The 22,500-nt window shown below is 35.5% G+C and overlaps 1 protein-coding gene and 1 long non-coding RNA gene across 5 annotated transcripts in view; one reads left to right on the top strand and one right to left on the bottom strand.

The window, feature by feature from the left end:
- Positions 1–22,500, bottom strand: part of LOC122627361 — a 193,621-nt gene that overhangs the window by 33,118 nt on the left and 138,003 nt on the right. The gene's annotated exons all lie outside the window — the stretch shown is intronic.
- LOC122627349 (disintegrin and metalloproteinase domain-containing protein 10-like) overlaps positions 21,886–22,500 on the top strand; it is a 137,137-nt gene continuing 136,522 nt past the window's right edge. The window contains exon 1 of the mRNA XM_043808428.1: positions 21,886–22,317. Within this exon, the coding sequence (XP_043664363.1) occupies positions 22,227–22,317 (91 nt within the window). The 5' untranslated portion in view covers positions 21,886–22,226. The remainder of the gene's footprint in view (positions 22,318–22,500) is intronic.

Genomic DNA, 22,500 nt, shown 5'->3' with positions numbered 1-22,500 from the left:
TCTAGAAAATTTAACATCATATATTTGAGAACATCGCATTATGTCCTATTTCATATCGTTAAAATATCTTTCTTAAATCGATTGAATTAGGTGCGTTATTTATATGTTCGATGATAAATAAACTATATATATATAGTTTATTTATATATATAATATATATATATAATAACAATAAAATCGTATACGATTTCTCATCCATATAAATAAAGAAGCCACACGTACAACATCATAATACCACATCGTTATGTGCGGTCTTTGGCTCGAGTTCTTCCTTCGGTTATTATGCAATTTCCCTAAATGAAATTTTAGCCAAATTCCTTCGCCGTTTGATACTCACCGCGGCACGTTCATCCTGTTCTCGTTGGTATTAAAGAGATCCCCTCCCTTTTGTCTAACAGATCGTGATTTGTGCGATAATAAACGTCCGGTTTTACGGGCAACCATGGAATATAAATTTCACCTTCTCTACGTTCTATTCTCTCGATTACTCTCTCTCTCTCTCTTTCTCTCTCTATCTATCTATCTATCTATCTATCTATCTCTCCATCTCTCTCACTCTATCGTTGACTCACATAGCTTTCGAGTTTCCCATCTCCAACGTAGGACGAAGGATGAGCATGGATTTATACATAGGGTGATGGATTCGTATACCTACCCCTTCTTCCCATTTCTTTCTTTCTTTCTTTTTTTCTTTTTTTCTTTCTTTCTATCCTTTTTTATCTTCTTCTCTATTTTTCTTTTATTTGAATATACATATGCCACACACATACATATATACATATATATATATATATATATATATATATTTCTACGCATACTCGTGACATTTACTTATACGAGATACGCGTAGGAGTTAGCAGTCACCCGCGATATACAGTATGTAGGTTGTATGTAAGGCATAATGGCAGCGACAGCTTGTCGATAGAATATCCCGATGGCTTGATACATTGCCCCGGCATTATTGCCCATTATATATTATTCCGGCGCTTGGCTAAGATCGATGAAGCACGTCAACTTCGAAATATCCCTTCACCTACCTCTCCTATACTTATCACCCCACACTTATCGATAACTTTTCCGGACGATTTTCTAATCTCGTTTTCTTTATACATTGAAATTGTTAAACGATTTTTGTCCGGATTCAAAAAGCTTCGAGAATGGAACAATTTTTGGAGAACAAAGAGAAAGGGGAAATAATATGATATAGGTATAGTAAAAAAATATAATAAAAAAGATATGTAAGTAATCATACGATAATTATATTAATAGAAAGAGAAAAAAGTGTTTCGCAAAACGTTAACCTTCTATATTTCTTTACATTTCTAAAATTAGATTTATAAAAAATATAAAACACAATATATAGAATATACAGAAAGTAAAAAAAAAAGTAGAATATATAAAAATATAAGTTTATAAATATTTATAAATCTTGAAATAAATTTATAAAAAATATAATAAAAGAAAATATAAATAATCATACGATAATCTTTCGAAAGAGTTTTCTACGAGTGTCGAATAAAAATGTTAATAAAAAGAAAGAAAAAAAAAAAAAAAAAAAAAAGAAAATGTTTCTTAAAACGTTAAGCCCCTACACTTCTTCAGATTTCTAAAATTAGATTTATAAAAAATATAAAACACAATATATAGAATATACAGAAAGTAAAAAAGAATAGCCTATATAGAAATATAAATTTATAAATATTTATAAATCTTGAAATAAATTTATAAAAAATATAATAAAAGAAAATATAAATAATCATACGATAACCTTTCCAAAGAGTTTTCTACGAGTGTCGAGTAAAAACGTTAATGAAGAGAAAGAAAAAATAAAAAAAAAAAAAAATGTTTCACAAAACGTTAACCCCCTACACTTCTTTAGATTTCTTTCTCTAACTAAATCTTTGTCGTGTAAGTACACGGATCGACTCACCCATTCCAAACGTTTGACTATCACTATCACGATCACGAATGTGCCGAAGCAAAGAAGCTACTCGGAGGTATCCCCTGTTGATGTGTCTTTGCAGCAACCTTCTCTCTCGTAACCTCGCACTGTGTTTGCTCGCCTAATTGGTATTCTTACTTTCTCGAGGTGAACGTCGAGCGGCTCATGCATATATTCCGTGGGTAACCAGAAACACTACGGCAACCCTTACCTAAGGGTGGAACAACGACGACTGGTGTTAACCCTTGAACCACTTTCGTCGCGTTTTTATTATTCTTTTGGCGATACTTCCAAACAAACAAAATCTCTTATTATTTATCTTCTTCTTCTTCTTCTTCTTCTTCTTCTTCTTATTTTTATATTTCTTCAATGCACTCGTTTGATTGTTTAGGTAGCTGTTTATTACCAAAGTCGATAGACACGTCAAGTTATTAAAATTGATTTCTTTAATTACCAAAAGAGTTCGCTGATACCGGACGAGTTTTGGCTATTCTCGAGAGTCTTCATGAAAGAAAACAAGAAAAAAAAAAGATATAAAAAAGAATATTCGATAGTCTTTAATATTTCATTCTTTTCTTTCTTTTTCTTTTTTTTTTTTTTTTTTCGTACTCTCGGCAAAGCGTTTAATTGCTACGAGCAATTAACTCCGTTTCTGTTTCTCTTGATTGAGAAAGAACATCGTAGTAACGTAATGATCATTTTCCGATGAAAAGGAAGAAATAATGAAAGAAAAAATTCTACACAAATACATACATACATACATTTCTTTCTTTGTTCTTTTTTTTAATATTACTTTGAAAGATGATTTGTACGTTGGTAGAGACGATTACATATATTCGTCAGTGAATTCATAATTTGCAAGGCGAAATAAAGACGAGATAGAATAAGACGTGAGAAAAATCTTAAGAACGCATGCTCCTACTATAAAATAGAGAGAGAGAGAGAGAGAGAGAAAGAAAGAAAGAAAGAAAGAAAGAAAGAGAGAAAGTAAGACCAGCTGCTAGGTAGTTCTGCTCACGTGGAAAGTATGTACTTCGTAAAAACGTATCAAGAATGAAAGGAACGTAGCTCGCTAGACAAATGAAGATTGTGTTTTTTCCAAGACACTCTTCTCTCTCTCTGAAGAAGTTCTTAGAAATGTACAATTCCTACCGTATCGTGGAATAATGAAGACAACCAAGACGAGAAGTTTTTAACTGCGTGTGGATTTTGACAAAGATACAGGGATGATATATCACGTCGAGGCTGACATTAATACATCCAAATATTCTACTCGTCAAATCTTATTTTTCCTATCTTTCTTTCTTTTCGATAATACATAATGCATATCCACTTAGTCATTTTAATTTTCATAATAATAAAAGAAAATACAAGGACCGGTTGAACGAGTACGGGTCAACGGGTAGATAATGACTGGAGTGTAGACTAATTACGGCATGTTAATTAACATCGTTCTAATGCGTACGCCAATTACGTGAAACAGTAGCGTACAACGTCAGGCTAGCTACCGCACCGTTTTCTACGTCAGGAGTGCGTTTAATTAACGTTGCGTAGGTAATAAAGCGAATAATGTAATAAATGACAGAGCGAATGAATGAGTCTACGAAAGAGAGAGGGAGAGAGATAGAAATAGGGAGACAGAAACAGAAACAGAAACAGAAATAGAAACAGAGACAGAGACAGAAACAGAGACAGAAACGAAGACAGAAACAAAGACAGAAATAGAGACAGGAAAGACAGAAGAGAGAGAGAGAGAGAGAGAGAGAGAGAGAGAGAGAGAGAGAGAGAGAGAGAGAGAGAGAGAGAGAGAGAGAGAGAGAGAGAGATAGAGAGTTGTCGGTTAATCAAAATCAAAGTTCGTGTTCGAAAGTTTCCGAACTTTCGTCGTCCGTCCATTCGTAGATCTCTCAGCAGAAAATCATAAAACGAGGCCTCCTCTTAACGATCTCAGTCCCTCTACCACCCCTCCAAGAGTCTTTCGAACAAGTAAACTGTCTCGGTGCTCTTAAAACATAATATATCACCGGTGCGAAACTTAACTGAGAAATTTCAATTCATTAATCTTCGGAGTTTCTACGAGACGAAGCTTCGTCTCGTACGATCTTCTCCTGCTGTTAGCGTAGTATATACACTCCCTATTATTATACCTTTTTAAGGACAAACGTAAGCTCTCTATCTCTATCTATCTCTCTCTCTCTCTCTCTCTCTCTCTCTCTCCTTCTCTCTTTCTCTATCACTCGATCTTTTACGGCCTAAATCGTAGTCAAGTAAGCCGTATTAAACGATCGTTTAAACGTTAAATCGTCGCTTCCATTCCGCGTCCCTCATCGTAGTACTTAGGTACTATACTCGGTAATAAAATGTCGACTCTTTCTTCTCAATTCTCTTCACCTTTTCTTCTTCTTCTATTCCTTCTTCTTCTACTTCTTCTTCTTCTTCTTCTTCTATTCCTTCAAAGAGAGAGAGAGAGAAAGAAAGACTTAGTCTCAAGAATGGCCTTAACTTCAGGTCGAACAAATTCCCTACGGGCTAAATTCTCTCTCACTCTTTCCTTTCCTCCTTTTCTTTTCCTTCGATCTATCTATCTATCTATCTATCTATCTATCTATCTATCTACCTACCTATCTATCTATCTATCTATCTCTCTCTCTTTCTTTATCTTTCTTTCTCTTTCTCTATCTTTCTTTAACACACATATATACACTACTCCTTTCTATCATTCCTTTTCACTGGCACCACTTTTACTCTAGCTCGAAATGAACCTACAGACATCGCTTCTTTTTACGATCTCCTAGCACGCCCTTCTGCTTCCTTCATACACAGCTAGTACTATCTCCTCCCCTTCTATTTCTCTCTCCTTCTCTTTCTCTTTCTCTTTCTTTCTCTCTCTCTCTCTCTCTCTCTCTCTCTCCTTCTTCTATCCTTTTCATCACCCCCTACCGTGTACGATATTGCAGCACGTCGAATTGCTTTCGAGCGGAAAGATGGTTAAGAATGCGAATAGGAAAGCTCCGACGAGCACGACGACAACGACGCCGACGGAAATTAATTTTCATCCTTCGAGGACGGACGCTCGTCTCCGGGCAATACACATATATACACTAACATCCGCACGCACACACAGTGGAATACACTCCAAGTTATATACATTTATATTATACTAGCCTCTATTCCATTGAGAAAGTGTTCCGAGTAGAAAAGGAAACGAACGTGGCTTTCGAGACATACTTATACATGCATACACACATCTATATATATACATATATATATATATATATGTACGCTGTATTTATATATGTATGTATATATGTACGTTAATGTATGTATGTATGTATGTATGCATATGTACGTTGTATATATGTACGTACGTATGTATGTATGTATGTATGTATGTATGTATGTATGTATGTATGTATGTATGTATGTATGTATGTATGTATGTAAATATACAGAGATATACGTACTTATGTTGCACTCACATATAAACTTCGACTACGAATTCCTTCTTTACGTGCAATCACCGTCGTGACACGAGTTTTCCAAAGGGTTTATAAAGTATTTCCTTCGATAGTATAGCAGATAGAAACTTCTTTTATCCATCTGCGCACGTCTCCCCATTCTATCCACATGCGTTCACGCAAATCTTCCTTTTCTTCTTTTTTTTTTTTTCTTTTGTTTGTTTTTCTTCTTTTCGGAAGCAAAAAGAAATTAATAGGACGAATACGCATCGAAGAAATATGTTTTCATTTACGAAAGATAGCGATATAAACGAGTTTAAAATTGTAATAAATATTGAAGGAAGTTAAATACTTACGTATAAATTTGTTATATTCGATAGTATAGATTTCTGTCGTCGTTTACGATGTTATTAAAATATAATTATATATAACGCAAATAATATCGGAAGTCTTATTACGGAGATGTTATTTGAACGATATCACTTTGTATATACATACATATACATACATATATATATATATATTTTTTTTTTAATGGATTTGTAATTTATATTTATAAATAGTTAATTCATGTTTTTCTTTATTTCTTTATTATAAATTAAATAAATTACGTTCGTATTAATTTAGATTTATCTACGCGTAATAAATATTTATCCACACACACACACACACACGCACATATATATATATATATATATATTACTTGTAAATGAATTTCTATTTAGAATATTTTATATATTTATATTTACATTATAATAATATATCGCAATTAACAAGCTATATATTAATAATTTTAAACAATGAATTCTTAACAAGAGATTCGATAGAGTAAAAAATTGGAAAGCGAGTTTCGACAGACTCGATGTTCTCCGGACGAAACAATACAAGCGACTGAAGCATCGTAACTAGTGCGAGTTCGTCTCGAGGTTGAGTGGTCTGATATTTGTTTTGTGTTTACGTTGCCGGCTTAGGATTCGTTATTACACTTTCACAGCTACGCTTGAAATCGTCGTAATTCCTTTTATTTCTTATAGACTTTGGACGCGTGTTTGTAAATAATTAATCAATCGAATATCTTCCATAGATATTTCGTTTACTCTTTCCCTCTCTATTCAATTTATTTTATATACAACGAAATAAAACAAAACAATTTCGTTTAAACCCTATAAACAAAGATTACGCGTTAAGCGTAGTCGAACGATACATATTTTTCCTTTTCACTTCTTTTTATACGATTATTTAAATCGTCATTTACCTCGAAAAAAAAAAGAAAAAAAAAAAAAGAAAGAAAGAAAGAAAGAGAAGATAGAGAAAAAGAAAAACCGGACGACATTGTTTTTCTTCCTCTTCTTCTTCTTCTTCTTCTTCTCTTTTTTCATTTGATTTATCTAACTTTCCCCAAAGCGATGCATCATAAAACTTTCCCATTCCTTTTCTTTACTTTCTTTTCTCTTTCCTTGTTTCTTTTTCTCCTTTCTATTTTCCTCTTCCCTCTCTCTCTCTCTCTCTCTCTCTCTCTCTCTCTTTTTTTCACGAAATCCAAGCTTCGCTCGAGAGAAGGAGAGTTCCCGATAGAAACAATCGTATTCTCATCGAGCAAAGATAAGTCGAAGTTCAACGGCAAGTTTTCGACTGTGACTAATCGTTCCAGCCGCGAGGAATAATTTTCTTAAGGAGAGCGAAGGGTTGAGAGAAAAGGGCAGAGGATGGAAGAATGGAGCTAAGGGAAACCAGTTACTTTCAGCCGTTAGCGAAAACGGCACGTGACGATCTTCTCTCGCGTTATTACCGTGCTAGAGAAGATAAGGGACGAATAATGCTCGTGGGCGTATATATACATATATATATATATATGTGCGTATGTGTGTGTGTTTATATGTATTTGTATGTATGAGAGAGAGAGAGAGAGAGAGAGAGAGAAGAGACTAGCTTCTTCGCGAACAGAAGGGAAGAAGTTACTCCATTTATTGTGACATATCGTTGGAAAGTTCGACCAACGGAATACGTTCGCGGAGGCTTAAGCTCGCTCGAGAAGCATGGCTTGGTGAATTATTGGTCCAGGAAATCGACTGTACCACTTTCTCTCTCTCTCTCTCTCTCTCTCTCTCTCTCTCTCTCTCTTTCTCTCTCTAACTGCACCGAACCTGCAAATCGAGAATTACCATCTTCACCGTAAATTCTCATCCTAATTCTCCTTACTCTCTCTCTCTCTCTCTCTCTCTCTCTCTCTCTCTCTTTTAAATCAACTTAACGGATCAAAATCGATTTCCAAGAAATTTAGTTCATTACATGGTAAAACTCGTGTGTAAATAAATAGATAAATCTATAGATTAATATACAGGTATATTTATATATATATATATATGTGTGTGTGTGTGTATATACGTAGAAAGTTTAACGTTTCTTGTTCCTTACGTTTAATCGACTCGAACGGAAAAAACATTGTTTCGATTAGTTAAGTTTCATTCTTCCCGCTCGCAGACATATATCTCATTTGGAACTTTAAAACGAAAATGCGGACAACGTTATTAATAATTCTTTTAAAAACTTTCACCTAACTTGCTTGCTTGCTTGCTTGCTTGCTTGCTTGCTTGCTTGCTTGCTTGCTTGCTTGCTTGCTGTTGTGGTCGGTCTTGTTCCTTTCTATTTTTTCTTCTTCTTCTTCTTTCTTTTTCTTTGTATTCTCTCCCTCCCTCTCTCTCTCTCTCTCTCTTTTTTTCTTCCTTTACTTCCAAGATGAAAAATTCTTTTAACATATTTCAATGTATTTTCAAACACATTTGTCGAAACTTGTTCGTGTAATACAGATTCATATACACGTTGACTTTACTTAAAAACGATTACGATTATCATTAAACTATACCTATTCGAAAGATGATATATACTTATATATATATATATAGATTGTGTTTTTAAAGATACGCAGAGTTTATATACGCCGCCGAAAAATTTGACGGTCAGATATAAATAGCCCGTATCGAGTATCGTAAACCCTATGTCAACGTCGAGGTTGTCAGCGATACATTTGCGTCCATGGCGAAAACATTATTTCACAAGCGTACACGAAAGCGAAAAAAGTTAAAGCCTCTGTTTAGTTCCTGGTAAATGTAATTCTCGCGGGACGTCATACCGAGAATACTCCTACTACTTCCGTTAGTATTTCATTTTGCTCATCTTTCTTCTCCGACGTTACCTCGAGAAAACAAACAAAAATGAAAGGGAGAAAGAAAATGAAAATAATAAAAAAAGAGAGAGGGAGAGAGAGAGAGAGAGAGAGAGAGAAGAAAAGAAGCAAAAATACAATTCAAGTATAAAGATCACCGATCACGACCGAGAAAATTCTTAAGAACGAAGGAAAAAAACAATTGTGTAATTTGTGCAGTTTCTGACGTTACCTTGTGACGTGTTCTTACCTTGGAATAAATATATGTATCCATTTACCTACTTTCTTTATTCGTTCTCGCGTAAAACGAGAGAGAGAGAGAGAAAGGGAAGTCACAATTTTTAGGAAAAATTCATAACGCAAGAAATCTGATTTCACGGAGCGATTAAGCAAGTACGGAAGCGTCGTGGCGTTAAGCAGATTTCACGCGATGTTCCTTTATTATACGATGTTACAACACGAAGGTAAATGTTGAGAAAATATTACGAACGTTTCTACCATCTTTTAATAATCGTTCGTTCTAATCGATGATTTGTATCTTTAATATTGAACTTTAAGATCAATATTTTCAATTAAATTTTCATATTCTCGCACGTTAAATTTACAATAATTGGTCGTTAATGTTAATAGTTTGTTATTAATTTTAGAAATACGTTCTCTCTTTTTCTCTTTTGCTCTCTGCTTCGTTGTCAGATACTTGATTGACAAATAATGAGAACGTCCGATGAAATTTTACGGAAAATCGCAGCTAACGAGCACCTCAACTTCCTTCCAGACTCACTCTCGAGAACGTCCGAAACGAAATTTGATTGTACTTCTACTTCGTACTTCGAACGAGATCGACAACGTGCGCGAAATCGACGAAAGGTACGCCGAACGAGAGTACTTGCTACTTCGTGAAATGAAAAATTTCGTCTGTGTTTCTGTGTGCGAGTTGAAATCATTTTATTGCCACTTCCGTGCGCTTTTCCCCGGATATTAGAAGGAAACGTGTGTGTGTGTGTGTATATATATTTTCTCTATATATATATTTTATATATATATATATATATATATATATATATATATATATGTAGAAATATATAGAATTGCGTACGTGATACTTGTATTTCTCAGAAGAGATAGGAAAAAGCTGATCGTGTGAAGCTACCTTCTCTCGTTTATTGACGAAAGAATAAAGAAAAAAGAATACACAGAGATAAAACAAAAAAAAAGAAAAAAATAAACGAAAGGAACGAAAACGAAGCCTATTAGACCGTCCTTTTTTAATGCTCGTACGAGAAAACGATCCAGTAACAAGACTCATTATAAATGACAGTGAAAGATGGCGTCGATAAAAACGTAACATATAATAGACGTCGAACTAGTATGGGAAAAATCTGCCAATGAAACAAAAAAAGATGGAAAGGGAAAAGAAAAAAGCAAAAAAAAAAAAACAAGAAAGAAATATAAAGAAGAAAAAAAAAAAAGAAGAAAAAAGAAAGAGAAAAATTCTCGCTAGAAGTTTACTTCGGAATACATAAAAAAAAAAAACCGAATTTAAATAAAAACTTCAATTTTATCCATCTTCTCTCGTTCTTATTACTTGTCATCGGTAACGTTACCATCACCCTCAGCATATTCCCCTATTAACCTACTATTGTTTTACCAAACAATCAATATTTCCTAGAAAAATCCGAGAGAAGAATATCACGGGAAAGAATTCACCGAAGTCTTTCTTTCTCTCTTTTAAAAAAAGAAACTCTCTTTTTCTTCCACGCATACAAACACACACGCACACACACACGTACATATATACAACATACACAAAGAATGTATCTGTGATTTGTATCTTAGAAATATAATGTTAATGTCAAATAGAATATAATATTGTATAATAGAAATATAATATTAATGTCATTAGAAATGTAATGTTAGAAATATAATGTCAAAGGTATGTATACCCACACACACACACACACACATTTATATATATATATATATATTTATATATGCGTTGTTATATTCTAACAAAATTACAAAATCGGCTGCTTAACAGTACGTAGGAAAAGTCACTGGTAAGGGTTGATGGTAGTAGTTGCGATGGGGATGATGGTGGCGCTCTTCCGTCTACCTTCTACGAAGGGGTTGAAGAGCGAGTAGTAGTGGTAGGTAGTACGAGGAGGGTGAACCAGTGATGGTGGGTGCGAGGAGAGACGCTTCGTCGGGTTTGTTGCATACCACTGGCACCCACACCAATACTCACCCCTCTCACCCCTCTTACACCCTCGATGGTAGGCGCCACTACCGCCACCATACTCCTTCAGGGTTGATTTCAAAGCGTACCATCGAACAACCTTCAGTGCGCCGAGCGCGCTCCGAGCGAATAGACGTGTGTGTTCTCGAAAACTTGAAAAGCTTTCCTTATCTCTTTCGAAAGCTTTTTCGAAAGCTCGCGTGAACTTAACTTTTCCACGTGACGCGTGACTCGGTGTTCTCGCGATTATTATGATCATTTTCTCGCGTTCTATCTTGTCCTCCTCTTCTTTCGACGACTTTTTTTTCTTCTTTTATTTTACATTAACGCGACACGAGAAAAATTGAGATAGAGATAGATAGAGAGTGTCCTTTTATTTTCATAAAAGAAAAAAAGAAAAGAAAGAAAAAGAATATTTATTTCGCCTCTTCTTTTCTTTACTCTGATATTATCTCGTTCATCGAGAATCTTAAAAACACGAAGATGTAACGATAACGATGTCTTTTGTGATCGTGAGAGAAGAGTATATTCTTTGTGACGTTACTTTCTCGATTCATCGAGAGAAATAGACAGACAATCGAGGTGTTAGATTCTTCGTCCACTTTCGTGAGTACCAATGCGAATATACGATTCAAAATTCGTCCCGTTTTGTCTCGTATTCTTTCGAGGAAAAAAAAAAAAAAAGAAAAAAGAAAAGAAACAAGATAGAAAAAAAGAAAGAACAAAGAAGAACAAAATGCGTGTCGTCGACGTTCGTTGTATTATCGTTTCTTCCCTTTGAAAGTTATTGGAGAAAATCGAACGTTGCCTGTGAGAATGCTTTTTAAATGTGAGAAACGTGAAAATCATTTTATCAAAGCTCATCGTTAGAAAAATAAAAAAGAGAAGAAAAAAGAAAAGAAAGAAAAGAAAAAAAGAAAAAAGAAAGAAAGAAAGAAAGAAAGAAAAAGAAATTCGATAAAGTTTCCCGCCCTCTTTCATCCCCTTCGTGATTCTTCCCTTTTATTATCATTAATCTTTGATAATCGTGAATAAAAACTAACGCGTTTACGAGCGAAGCTATTTCGCTATTTCAGATATAAATCGTTCCTTCGCGTTCGCGTTTAATATCGAGCGAGTTCTAAACGAGATACGACGTGGAAATTGTCCACGATAACTCGCCACGCCGTAATTCCTGGGATAACGAGAGTTGACTCGCGGTTCGCAAAAAACGAAAGAATAAAAAAAGAAAGGGAGGAAAAAAGGAAAAGAAAAAAAGAAAGAAAGAAAGAAAGAAAGAAAGAAAGGAAGAACAAACTTGGTCGATAATCTCGCGTGATCTTTGACGAAAGTCTAACGCAAACAAACAGGCACGTATGCACGCAGTCACGCAGTCACGCACGCACGCAAGAAATTGAAGAAGATTGTACGATGAAAATATCGACGTTCTTTCTTTCTCTCTTTCTCTCTTTCTCTCTCTTTCACTGGTTATCTCGGGTGTGCTCGTTAGGTTGCTAATTTCGATTTGCTATATGTTTTTCATCGCAAAGTTGACTATTCGTTCTCCAAAAGCGACTCTCATCGATCACTTTGAAAATGACGTCCGAAGTTGAGCTGAATACGTCAACTGGAGGTACATAAAGACTGAGAAGGACAAAGAGAAAGAGACAAAGTGAGAGTGAGAAAGAAGAAAAGAGAAAGAGAAAGAGAGAGAAAGAGATATATATATATAGAGAGTAGGTCAACACGCGATAGAAAATCACGCCGAGGCTTGATGTCCCAAGTTAATATCTTATTCAAGGGAAATAGGCGAAGCCAGACTATGTAGTTCTCTCTTTCTATCTCTCTCTTTCTTGGTCGTCCATCGTCGTCGTTCAAAGTTGTTTCTCATTTTTGTTATCGGTCGAAAGGGTTCTCCCTCGTCGATCATCTTCAAAGTCACGTGCTTAACTTGTCGCGTGTCTTTAAACGTCGTCTCTCCTATGCGATGCAGCTGTCTCGAAGAAGAGCTCTCATTTCGGTCGAATTCTAACACGCGAGGATACTATCGCGTTAATATACGAACATGTGACTTTGTTCTCGAAACGTTTAAAATAGTAATAATTGATCGTGTTTATATATACGATCTATATATATATATATATATATATATATATATATATATATATATATATATATTTGTCGAATAAATACAAACGAGTTTCTCTTTTTTTCTCTCTATCTTTCTATCTTTCTTTCTTTCTCTCATCTTTTTTTATTTTATTTTATTTTTGGAGATAAAATAAATTTCTTCCATTTTTGAAGATAGCTTTCTTTCAAGATGAAAAACGTGAATATATATCTATATATTTTTTGCTTCTCTAGAGATCGATCTACTTTCCTCTTCTTTTCATTCTTCTATCTTATTCTTGTTTATTCAGTATAGCTCGTAACTACACGAGAGAGGTCCGAAATTTTCTCGGATGACGTGACTTTCGTAAGCGCCCGCTCGAGAGAGGTGGAGCCAACAGGTGGACGTAGAGTCGGCCCATTAAAATCCACCGTCCTTGTAAACGGCGCGCTATCGACGATATTGTTATCGAATCGTCGAATTAGTGCCTACGTTATAACCCTTGTACGACGAACGACACAAATCCATTTCGATTATCTCGCTATTCGAATATCTTCCTTCTAATATATAATAGAACAAAAGTCAATGATTGAAAAACTTGCGATTGTTCCTACCTTCTTATTCCCAAAATACGAAGGAAACTTTACTACTCAGAAGTAACTACTCGAGTTTACTACTAACGTTTCAATCGGATTATTTGAAACTCGAATCACGAAATGTTTGCTTCGAATTATAAATTCCTATCAAAAGCAACCAAAAAAGAAAGAAAGAAAAAAAGAAAGAAAGAAAAAGAAGAAGAAAGAAGAGGAAGAGAAAAAATGAAAAAGAGAAAAAGAAGAAAAAAAAGAATCTACGAATAATATACCCTCTGATGAAACTCTTTTGAGATTTTAGATTTAAAGTTACCACCCCCTTTGGAATATACATAGTGTGTAGGTGGAACAGAAGACAAGGCAATTGGTCGCCTGAAGTCGTGGAATCAAATCGGCCTACCGGTCACGTACGAACAGACAACATTCATTTAAAATCTACACTCGTTCTCTCTCAAACAACGATACAAAATTCTGGTCTCTTCTCTCCCCTAATTGAATCCGTTGCGGGCGATACGCGAGACCACTAACCTCTAACAGTAGTAGTTCTTTCTCCACCACTTTCTTCTCTTTCTTCTCTTCTCACCACGAACTCTCTTCGAGTTCCGTTCGGTTCTCTCACGAAATACAACCATACGTATATATACAGATATATATGTATACACACACATATATATATATATACACACACGAATACACGCATATACACGTACAGATAAACTCAGTTCTCAGGAGTTTATTTTCCATCCGGTTCGCTTCACGACAAGACAGAGACGATGTCTTCTTCCTACAGGTGGCCGTATCTCTCTTGAGCATGCTTTCTTCGAATAACTTCTCAAACCTTTTATATTTGCCTTGTTGCCTTCTTTGATAACGAAGAAAAAGAAGAAAGGAAGAAAAAAGGGGATATAGAAGATAGAGAATAAAAATATCGAGCGGTCTTTATCAATGTTCGTTTCCGACGTTATTATTAATATGTTATTTATTAATCATTTTTCTTCAACGTGTTTTATATGAATAACTTTTCATAATGTATTTCGAAACTTTTTTTATAACGAAGAAAACGAAGAGAAGTGTATATAGGGAGGACAAAAATATTGAATGGTTGTATATACTCTTCATTTCTGTTGTTGTTGTTGTTATTATTATTATTATTATTATTATTATTATTATTATTATTATTATTATTATTAATGTTGTTGTTGTTATTATTATTAATTTCTTTTGAACAAGTTTTCTTTGCATAACTTTTTAACTTTTTTTTTCGTATTTGCTTTGCTATCTTCTTTAATAACAAAGAAAAGGAAGAGAAAATACATAGAGAAAAACATTTTAAATGGACGTGTTCCGTCTCCGTCTTTGATATTATTATTATTTATTATTAATAATAATAATATTATTATTATTATTATTATCATCATTATCATTATCATTATTATTATGTTAACAATTTTTCCTAAGCATATTTTTTTTTTTTTTTTTTTGATAATTTCCCAAGTCTTTTATATTTCTTGTATTTTCTGATAACAAAGAAAACAACGAAAAAGAGATTATATATATATATATATATATATATATATATATATATATATATATATATATATATATATTAGAGGACAAAAATATTAAACGATCGTGTTCGGTTTTCGTCACTGATATTATTACTATTATTAAAAATCTCTCTTAGATAAATACACATAAAAGAAAAATATAAAATGTTCGTGTTAACTATTCCTAACAGATACGATCATTTTACTACTATTAATAATTTTTATTGCAACATACACTCCATAACAACTGGCAATAGTTAAAAGCAACTTTTACTCACTATTTTATATCCTTTCAAACTGCCCACTTATTACTCACATCTATTTCAACCTAACATTCACCCGTTCTAAACTTCCACGTTCTTTCTTTTTATCTTCGCTTACAATCCTTTCATGACTCTAATAATATAATTCAAACACGAGCTTGAACGCGTATGAAAAAATCGAAAAACGATCTTTTATTATATTTTTCCCGTACTTACCAACGACATTTTTGGTCATTTCTAAAAAAAAAAAAAAGAAAAAGGAAGAAAACAACACCACCAACAAAAAAAAGCAAAAAAAGAAAAAAGAAAGAAAAGGAAGAGAAATAAAATTGAAAAAAAAAAAAAGGGAAATATCTGAAAACCCGAGTCGATGTGGAAGAGAGAGACAGAGAGAGAGACAGAGAGAGAGACAGAGAGAGAGAGAGAGAAAGAGAGAGAGAAAGAGAGAGAGAGAGAGAAAAGAAAATAGACACGAAGATAAAGAAGAAAAAACAAGGAAAAGTAATAAAAAGGCAATCCGTGGGCAGGGAGAGGCACGCGCGATTCGCGTGGCAGGCTTTCGACACCGTTGGATTTTCGCTACTGTAAGCGACTGCAATTTTGTCCTACCTCTTTCTCTCTTTCTCCCTTTATCTCCATCTCTTTCGGGACATGCAAAACGGTGCAAATACGGGGCGTACAGTCGAACAGCAGGGTTTATTACGTCGTCGTTTATACGCGATGTGCGTTCGCCGGAAGAGAGCTTTGCGATGGCCGAATACAACGGGGGCTATGTGTTTTTCTCTTTGCTTTTCGGTTGTAGTATCACCGAGAGAGAAACACAGAGAGAGAGAGAGAGAGAGAGAGAGAGAGAGAGAGAGGGAGAGAGAGAGAGAGCCTAACTCGTTACATGCAATTTCATCGGTCCTTTTCAATCGTTTTAAACGAGCTATTATTTCAACGTTCCGTTTAATTTCTTCGATTTTAACTTCTTTTTTTTTTTGTGAAAAAAAAAAAAAAAAAAGAAGAAAAAAAATAAAGGAAAAAAAAATTACAAAAGAAAAAATCATTGGCTTTACACGAACGATTCAAATTGTCCATTGATATTTTTTTATTTTTTTATTTTGTTTTATTTACCTTTTTCAAAAAGTCGATAATCGTGTCTCCATCAACCTCTTTGAAAATGTTCTCACAGAAGCGCACCCACACACACAGACACACACGTACATAATATCGAATTGATTAATTCGTATATCAATCAATATCGTGTTCGTGAAGCATTCAACGATAAAGCAACTTCGTCAGCCTCGTTAGATTTAAAGAGCCGTATAATCGTATTTCGAGTCGAATTCACAATTTCGCGTGCCGAACGATAAGTATATGATACAGGTAATTCCAGGGATTTAAGAGAATTATTGTATTTTTCTTTTCTCTCTGTCTCTCTCTCTCTCTCTCTCTCTCTCTTTCTCTTTTTTCCTTTTTATTTCTCTTTGTCCTTTTTTTTTATATATATATATATGTATAAATTTTAAAAATTTTCTTTTTTCTCTCTCTTTCTAAACGAATATCATGACACAACAAAAATCTATCCTTTTATATTACGTTTATGAAAGTTTTTAATATGAAAAATTAATCGCCAAGGGCAAAGGATATATTTATTATATAATACATTGCGTTTTATGAGAAATATAAATTCTCACTTTACGAATTCATATTTTACGAGAGAAGGATCGGAAAGAATTAATTCGTAAAGATAGGAAGTACTCTACTGTATCCACGAACGTATTACCAAGGGGTGTCTGTTATGATGCAGTCGCTCGACTATACGTAGCTCGTAATAAACGAATGGGAGAATAACGATGAAATTGTCAAATTTGCATAGGCGATCAATAAAAGCATCCCATGCTCAACTGACACACACATATACACAAATACACATACACACAGAAAGAGAGAGAGAGAGAGAGAGAGAGAGAGAGAGGCCCAACTTTGGTCCAAACTTTTAATGGAGACGAGTGTAACATCGAAGATAAACTAACAATGATTTTACCATGTAATAACTCGTACATGTTTTACACATATTTTCGAAAGCTTTCTAAATTATTTTCTTTATTTAATTTAATTATTATTACATATACATATACTTTTTTAAATGAATTATCTAACGTCGTGATTCCTCCCTATGATTATTAATAATAAACAATTCAATTACACGGTTAAAAAAAATATAAAAAAAATTATAAAAAGAAAGAAAGACAAAATCGAAAGGATGTCGCGATCGGAGGAATAATCGTAAAAAAAAAAAAAAAAAAAAAAAAAAAAAGAAAAGAAAAGAAATGATTGAAAATTTTTAATCGATAAAATGATAAACGATAAATGTTTGTACTATCTCTTATCGAAACTATGCATAATAATTGATATTTACGATGAGCGTGTAACGTGCATTAAAATGTCGGAATAATCGACAAGAAAATAATCGAGATAACGAACGTCACCCCTCGAAAATTCCTAATTAATAAAAATGAATACAAGCGAGTAAGCAGGGCTCGTATTAATTGGAGACCCGAGAGATACGAGAAGGTTATACGTAATCGGTGTTCGTAGATTACGGGCTCGCGTCGTTTAACGGACGACGGTTAGAACGGTACTGCAGAGAGGTGAAGGGAATTGTTGGTCGGTCGTGTACGTTGATATCGTTATTCGATGGAGAATTATCGGAAAGAGGGCTTTTGTTACACAACGAGAGCCAACGTTGCTGTGCCTAATTTGCATAACGGAGATATTAATTAGCTCGAGGGACGATGCTCACGAACAACGCAAGCATGATAAATAAAGCTCTCTCTCTCTCTCTCTCTCTCTCTCTTATTCTCTTTCCTTCTCTTTCTCTCTGTCTCTCTATCTCTATCTTTGTCCCTTGCGTACAGATACCAAACAAGGATACAAATCGGCAGATCGCAAATATTTTTCTACGTTTAACCTACAAAACAAAATAAAATCGTACGAAGAATTTGTTTCTACTGTTTATATACCTGCTGCTAACCGATAAAATTATATAAACATTACGAATTCGAGGAACGTATTCGATCTTCGATTAGACGAGACGCGTGATATCCAAGAAGTACGATTTCTTTCTCTTTTCTTGTTTCGTTTCGTTTATAAAATTGTATTCTTTCTTTTTATAAAATTGATAACGAGACAGAAAGGAAGTTTCGATCTCTATTGCCTTTTTTCTATCGATTTCGATTTTGAGTCATTCTTTATGTTTTCTTTGTTTTGTTTTTGTTTTTTTTTTTTTTTTTCTTTTTTTTCATTCACAAGGACGCGATTACGCTTTCATCAAATTGCTTCGATGCCGAGCAAAACTCGTAGTTCTCAAGAAAATACGTACACCGTTAATTTTTCCAGCTGTACTATCTTTCTCTTTCTTTCTTTCTTTCTTTCTTTCTTTCTTTCTGACACTCGCAATCGCTGGTACGATCGCGCAAAACTCGAATGCATCGCGGCGCATCGTGATACGTGACTCATATGTAATTCTAAGCGTCGAGGAATGCCGTTGGGAAACATTTGAAAAAAGATGAAAACGTGAGTGACGGACGTATGTATACGTCAAAATCGTTTGCAATCTATCTATCTATCCTCCATCCTCTATCCTCTATCCTATAAAAGTTATTTCCTTTCTTCATCCAAAATTAAATCGAGAGTTCCAAAAAAAGAAAAAAGAAAAAAGAAAAAAAAAAAAGAAAAAAGAAGAAAAAAAAGAAAAAAAGAAAAGAAATCGAAAGGAACAAAAAATGTCTATCACTTTTCTAAATTAATAGTTAATAAAATTAATCGTCGTAACGGAGGACGACAAAGTCAACAGGAAATAATTGTGACGCTAATACGTGTCTATAAATCCGAACAAATCTCGCGGAAATGATTTTTTCATTATTCAGAAACAACAAGCGACGTAGAAGAAGAGACAAAAGAGAGGAAGAAAGTAGACGAGAAAGAAGAAAGAAAAAAAGAAAAAAAAAAAAAAAAAGAAAAAGAAAAAAGAGTAATGGACGAAAACAACGAGGGGGAAAAAAAAACCAGGAAAAAGAACAAGAAAAGGAAAGAAGAAAAAGGAAAGAAGAAAAAAAGAAAAAAGAAAGAAACCAAAGAACGTTCGCGCGATCAAAATTTCACGCGGGAAGAACTCGTTAGTGCTCGACACGTCGACGATTACGTTCTCGTCCGGCACGCATTTCAATCCGTCGTGTACGAGAGACGCGTGTTTTGTTCTCGTTGAAATATTTGTCCTCTCTCTCTCTCTTTCTCTCTCTCTCTTTCTCTCTCACTCTCACTCTTTCTCTCTCTTGTTTTTCCTTTTTTCCTTTTTTCATTTTTCTTTCCTTTTTTTATCTCTATCTCTATTTCTATCTTCACAGTAGGCAAGCACCGGCGGGCATCGAGAACAAAAAAAAAAGAAAAGAAAGAGAGAGAGAGAGAGAGAGAGAAGAATAGACATAGAAAAAGAAAGAAATAGAAAGACGATGGGGGATGGTTTGGGAGTTTTGTCATTAAAGGAAACGACAGTATTTTAATAACGGCCAGTGGGAGAGGTTGTGATCCTTTTCAAAAGTATAGGAGAAGTTTGCGAGGATTAGTTGACATTGAGGAAAACCTGAATGATACGTATGAAAGAGAGAAAAAGAGAAGAAATAGAAAGAGAGAAAGAGAAACAAAGAGACATAGATAAAAGAAAAGAAAACAAAAAGAGTTGATCGTATGGCAGACATAAAGAATTATCGAGGTATCGGTATAACGAGCTCGTGAAATGCGTATATATCAATGCGAGGAGAATAGCAAGGAAGCACGATGATAGAGAGATCCCTTTGATGCGAATGGTTTCTCTGAGTAGAGCTAGCAGCAGTAGCAGCAGCAGCAGGAGAAGCAGAAGCAGAAGCAGAAGCAGAAGCAGAAGCAGAAGCAGAAGCAGTAGCAGTAGCAGTCCGTTGGTTCGAACGTAATTTCGTGCTGGCCGAACTACGTCGGGTAGATCCTACGACAGAGAAACGAGAAAATATATATATAGGAAGGGTCTCGCCTTTAATAAGTGAATCCCACGAGAAATTAACGACCACCTATGAATCAGGAACGAGGGATCAGCGAGTAATAGTGGTCGTTGTCGCTCGTAATCCCAAGGAACAAGATTACCTTGTTGGTGAGAGAATACGTTCTCCTTGGGCGACTATGACGATGGATGGAATCGAAGTGGTTATCTAATATAAAACCTTAAATAATAAATATTATTTAAGAAGAGGGAAAGAGAGAGAGAGAGAGAGAGAGAGAGAGAGAGAGAAAGGAAAAGGTACGAAAGAAAGAAAAAGAGCGAGATCCTCTTAGAAAAATGTCACGTTTTTTGAGAATTCGCGCGAGAACGCGCCGCAAATGACGTCCACCGTAACGCTTCGTTGGTCCTTGTTGATATTATTCTCTCTCTCTTTCTCTCCTTCGTTGTTCTCGATGAAAACGAAGATCGAAAGTAAAATTCGTGGACGAGAGAAACGGGAGAAGGGGAAGGAGGAATACGTAGCAAGGTACCGCAAGTAGAGCTCGTAGGAAATTCGAGCACGGAGGCCCACGTAAAACCACGTCATGGCGCTCTGACGTTACCGTGACAGGACTCGGAAATAGCGATGCTCTGAGGATAGCACGTGAAGAGAGAGAGAGAGGGAGGGAGAGAGAAGAGAAAGAGAGAGAAAGACGGACGGACAGAAGGACAGAAGGACAGACAGACAGACAGACAGACAGATAGACAACATACGCGTGCTCAACTATGTGTATTCGCCATCACGTCGGAAACGCTGCTGCTGCTACTGCTGTTGCTGTTGCTGTTGCTCGCGAGTAGCAGTGATCCTCTTTGTATAATAGTAAACGTCCGTGTCTGTTCGGACCGATTATCACACCTACCTGCAGACAATTAAACGGGAATTCTCGAGCGATTAAAGATAAGCGAGTGTGATTTGAAGGGTGAAAGAACGAATGTACGTAACGCCGTACGTAAGAATAAGAAGGAAGAAAAGGAAAAGAGGAATGGAGAGAAAAGAAGTATCTCAAAATAAGAAGAGAGTATTTTGAAGAATTCGAAGATAAGAATGAATAGAAGGAATGCGTTCGGAGGAAATAATAGATGTTCGTTTGACGAATAAAAGTGTATTAGTGAGAGAGTGAACGTTGATCGTGAAAAGAGGAAGAAGAAGAAAAAGAAGAAGAAGATTAAAGGGAAAGATAAAGAAAATTCAAGTGACTCAAACGTGTTTCTTGGACTAATCATTTGTTAATATTCGTTTAATGATCATATCGAAGGTTTGTTATTACCAGTTACAAGTATAGTAACACGTCTAATCATGCGGTTGGTCAGTCCGACTAATGGACAATCGGCTTTACTACTTGTCGAGTAATAGTCACGGGTTCGCGCACGAACAACGGACCACCGCGGTCCGAATGGAAAGGCAGTAGTCACGCGTTCATCGTGTATGCTCCGTAAAGTGGTGGTGTTGGTGGTGATAGCAGAAGCAGAAGCAGAAGCTGAAGCAGAAGCAGAAGCAGAAGCAGTAGTAGTAGCAGAGGTAGCAGTTACTTCTTCGTCCGATCGAAGACGACGAAGAAGACGACGAAGAAGACGACGAAGAAGGTGACGAAGAGAGAACGATAAAGTGGGCGGTTACGAGGAGTCTACTGAAAGGGAGCTTGTTCCAGTGAATAGGAGAAGGAAAGAGAATAAGAGAAGTGAAACTCTGCTAGAACGTGCTGGAAGAAGAACAGAACAGCGGTGGGAGACAACGGTCGTGAGGAGGGTCGAAGCAGAAGGGAGAAGAAGAGGAAGAGAAAGAGGAAGAGAAAGAGGAAGAGGAGGAAGAGGAGAATACGAGGGCGGCCACGAGGGAAAGGGACTTGAACGCAGAGAAGTTTCCGTCTGTCCGAAGTGGATGGGGGTGAAAATGTTCCGAGTGTTGCTGGCATGTGTCTGGCTGGTTGCCGGCAGCCCGTTACATCCCTGGCCGCTAATACCCCAAAGAGGTAAGTGCACCGAGTATATCTATCTCTATCTCTCTTTCTCTCTCTCTCTCTCTCTCTCTCTCCCTCTCTCTCTCTCTTCGTTTTACTCGTAATTTCTTACATCACTATGCTCCATTCTCTCTTCACCCTTCTCCCTTACAGTTTTTATTCTCCTTATCCATTTCTCGCTCCTGTTTTTCATAT

This window comes from Vespula pensylvanica, chromosome 2 (genome assembly GCF_014466175.1).
Source record: "Vespula pensylvanica isolate Volc-1 chromosome 2, ASM1446617v1, whole genome shotgun sequence".
Taxonomy (NCBI): Eukaryota; Metazoa; Arthropoda; class Insecta; order Hymenoptera; family Vespidae; genus Vespula; species Vespula pensylvanica.
Note: the sequence above shows the minus strand (reverse complement) of the source record. Positions and strands in the feature narration are given on the sequence as shown.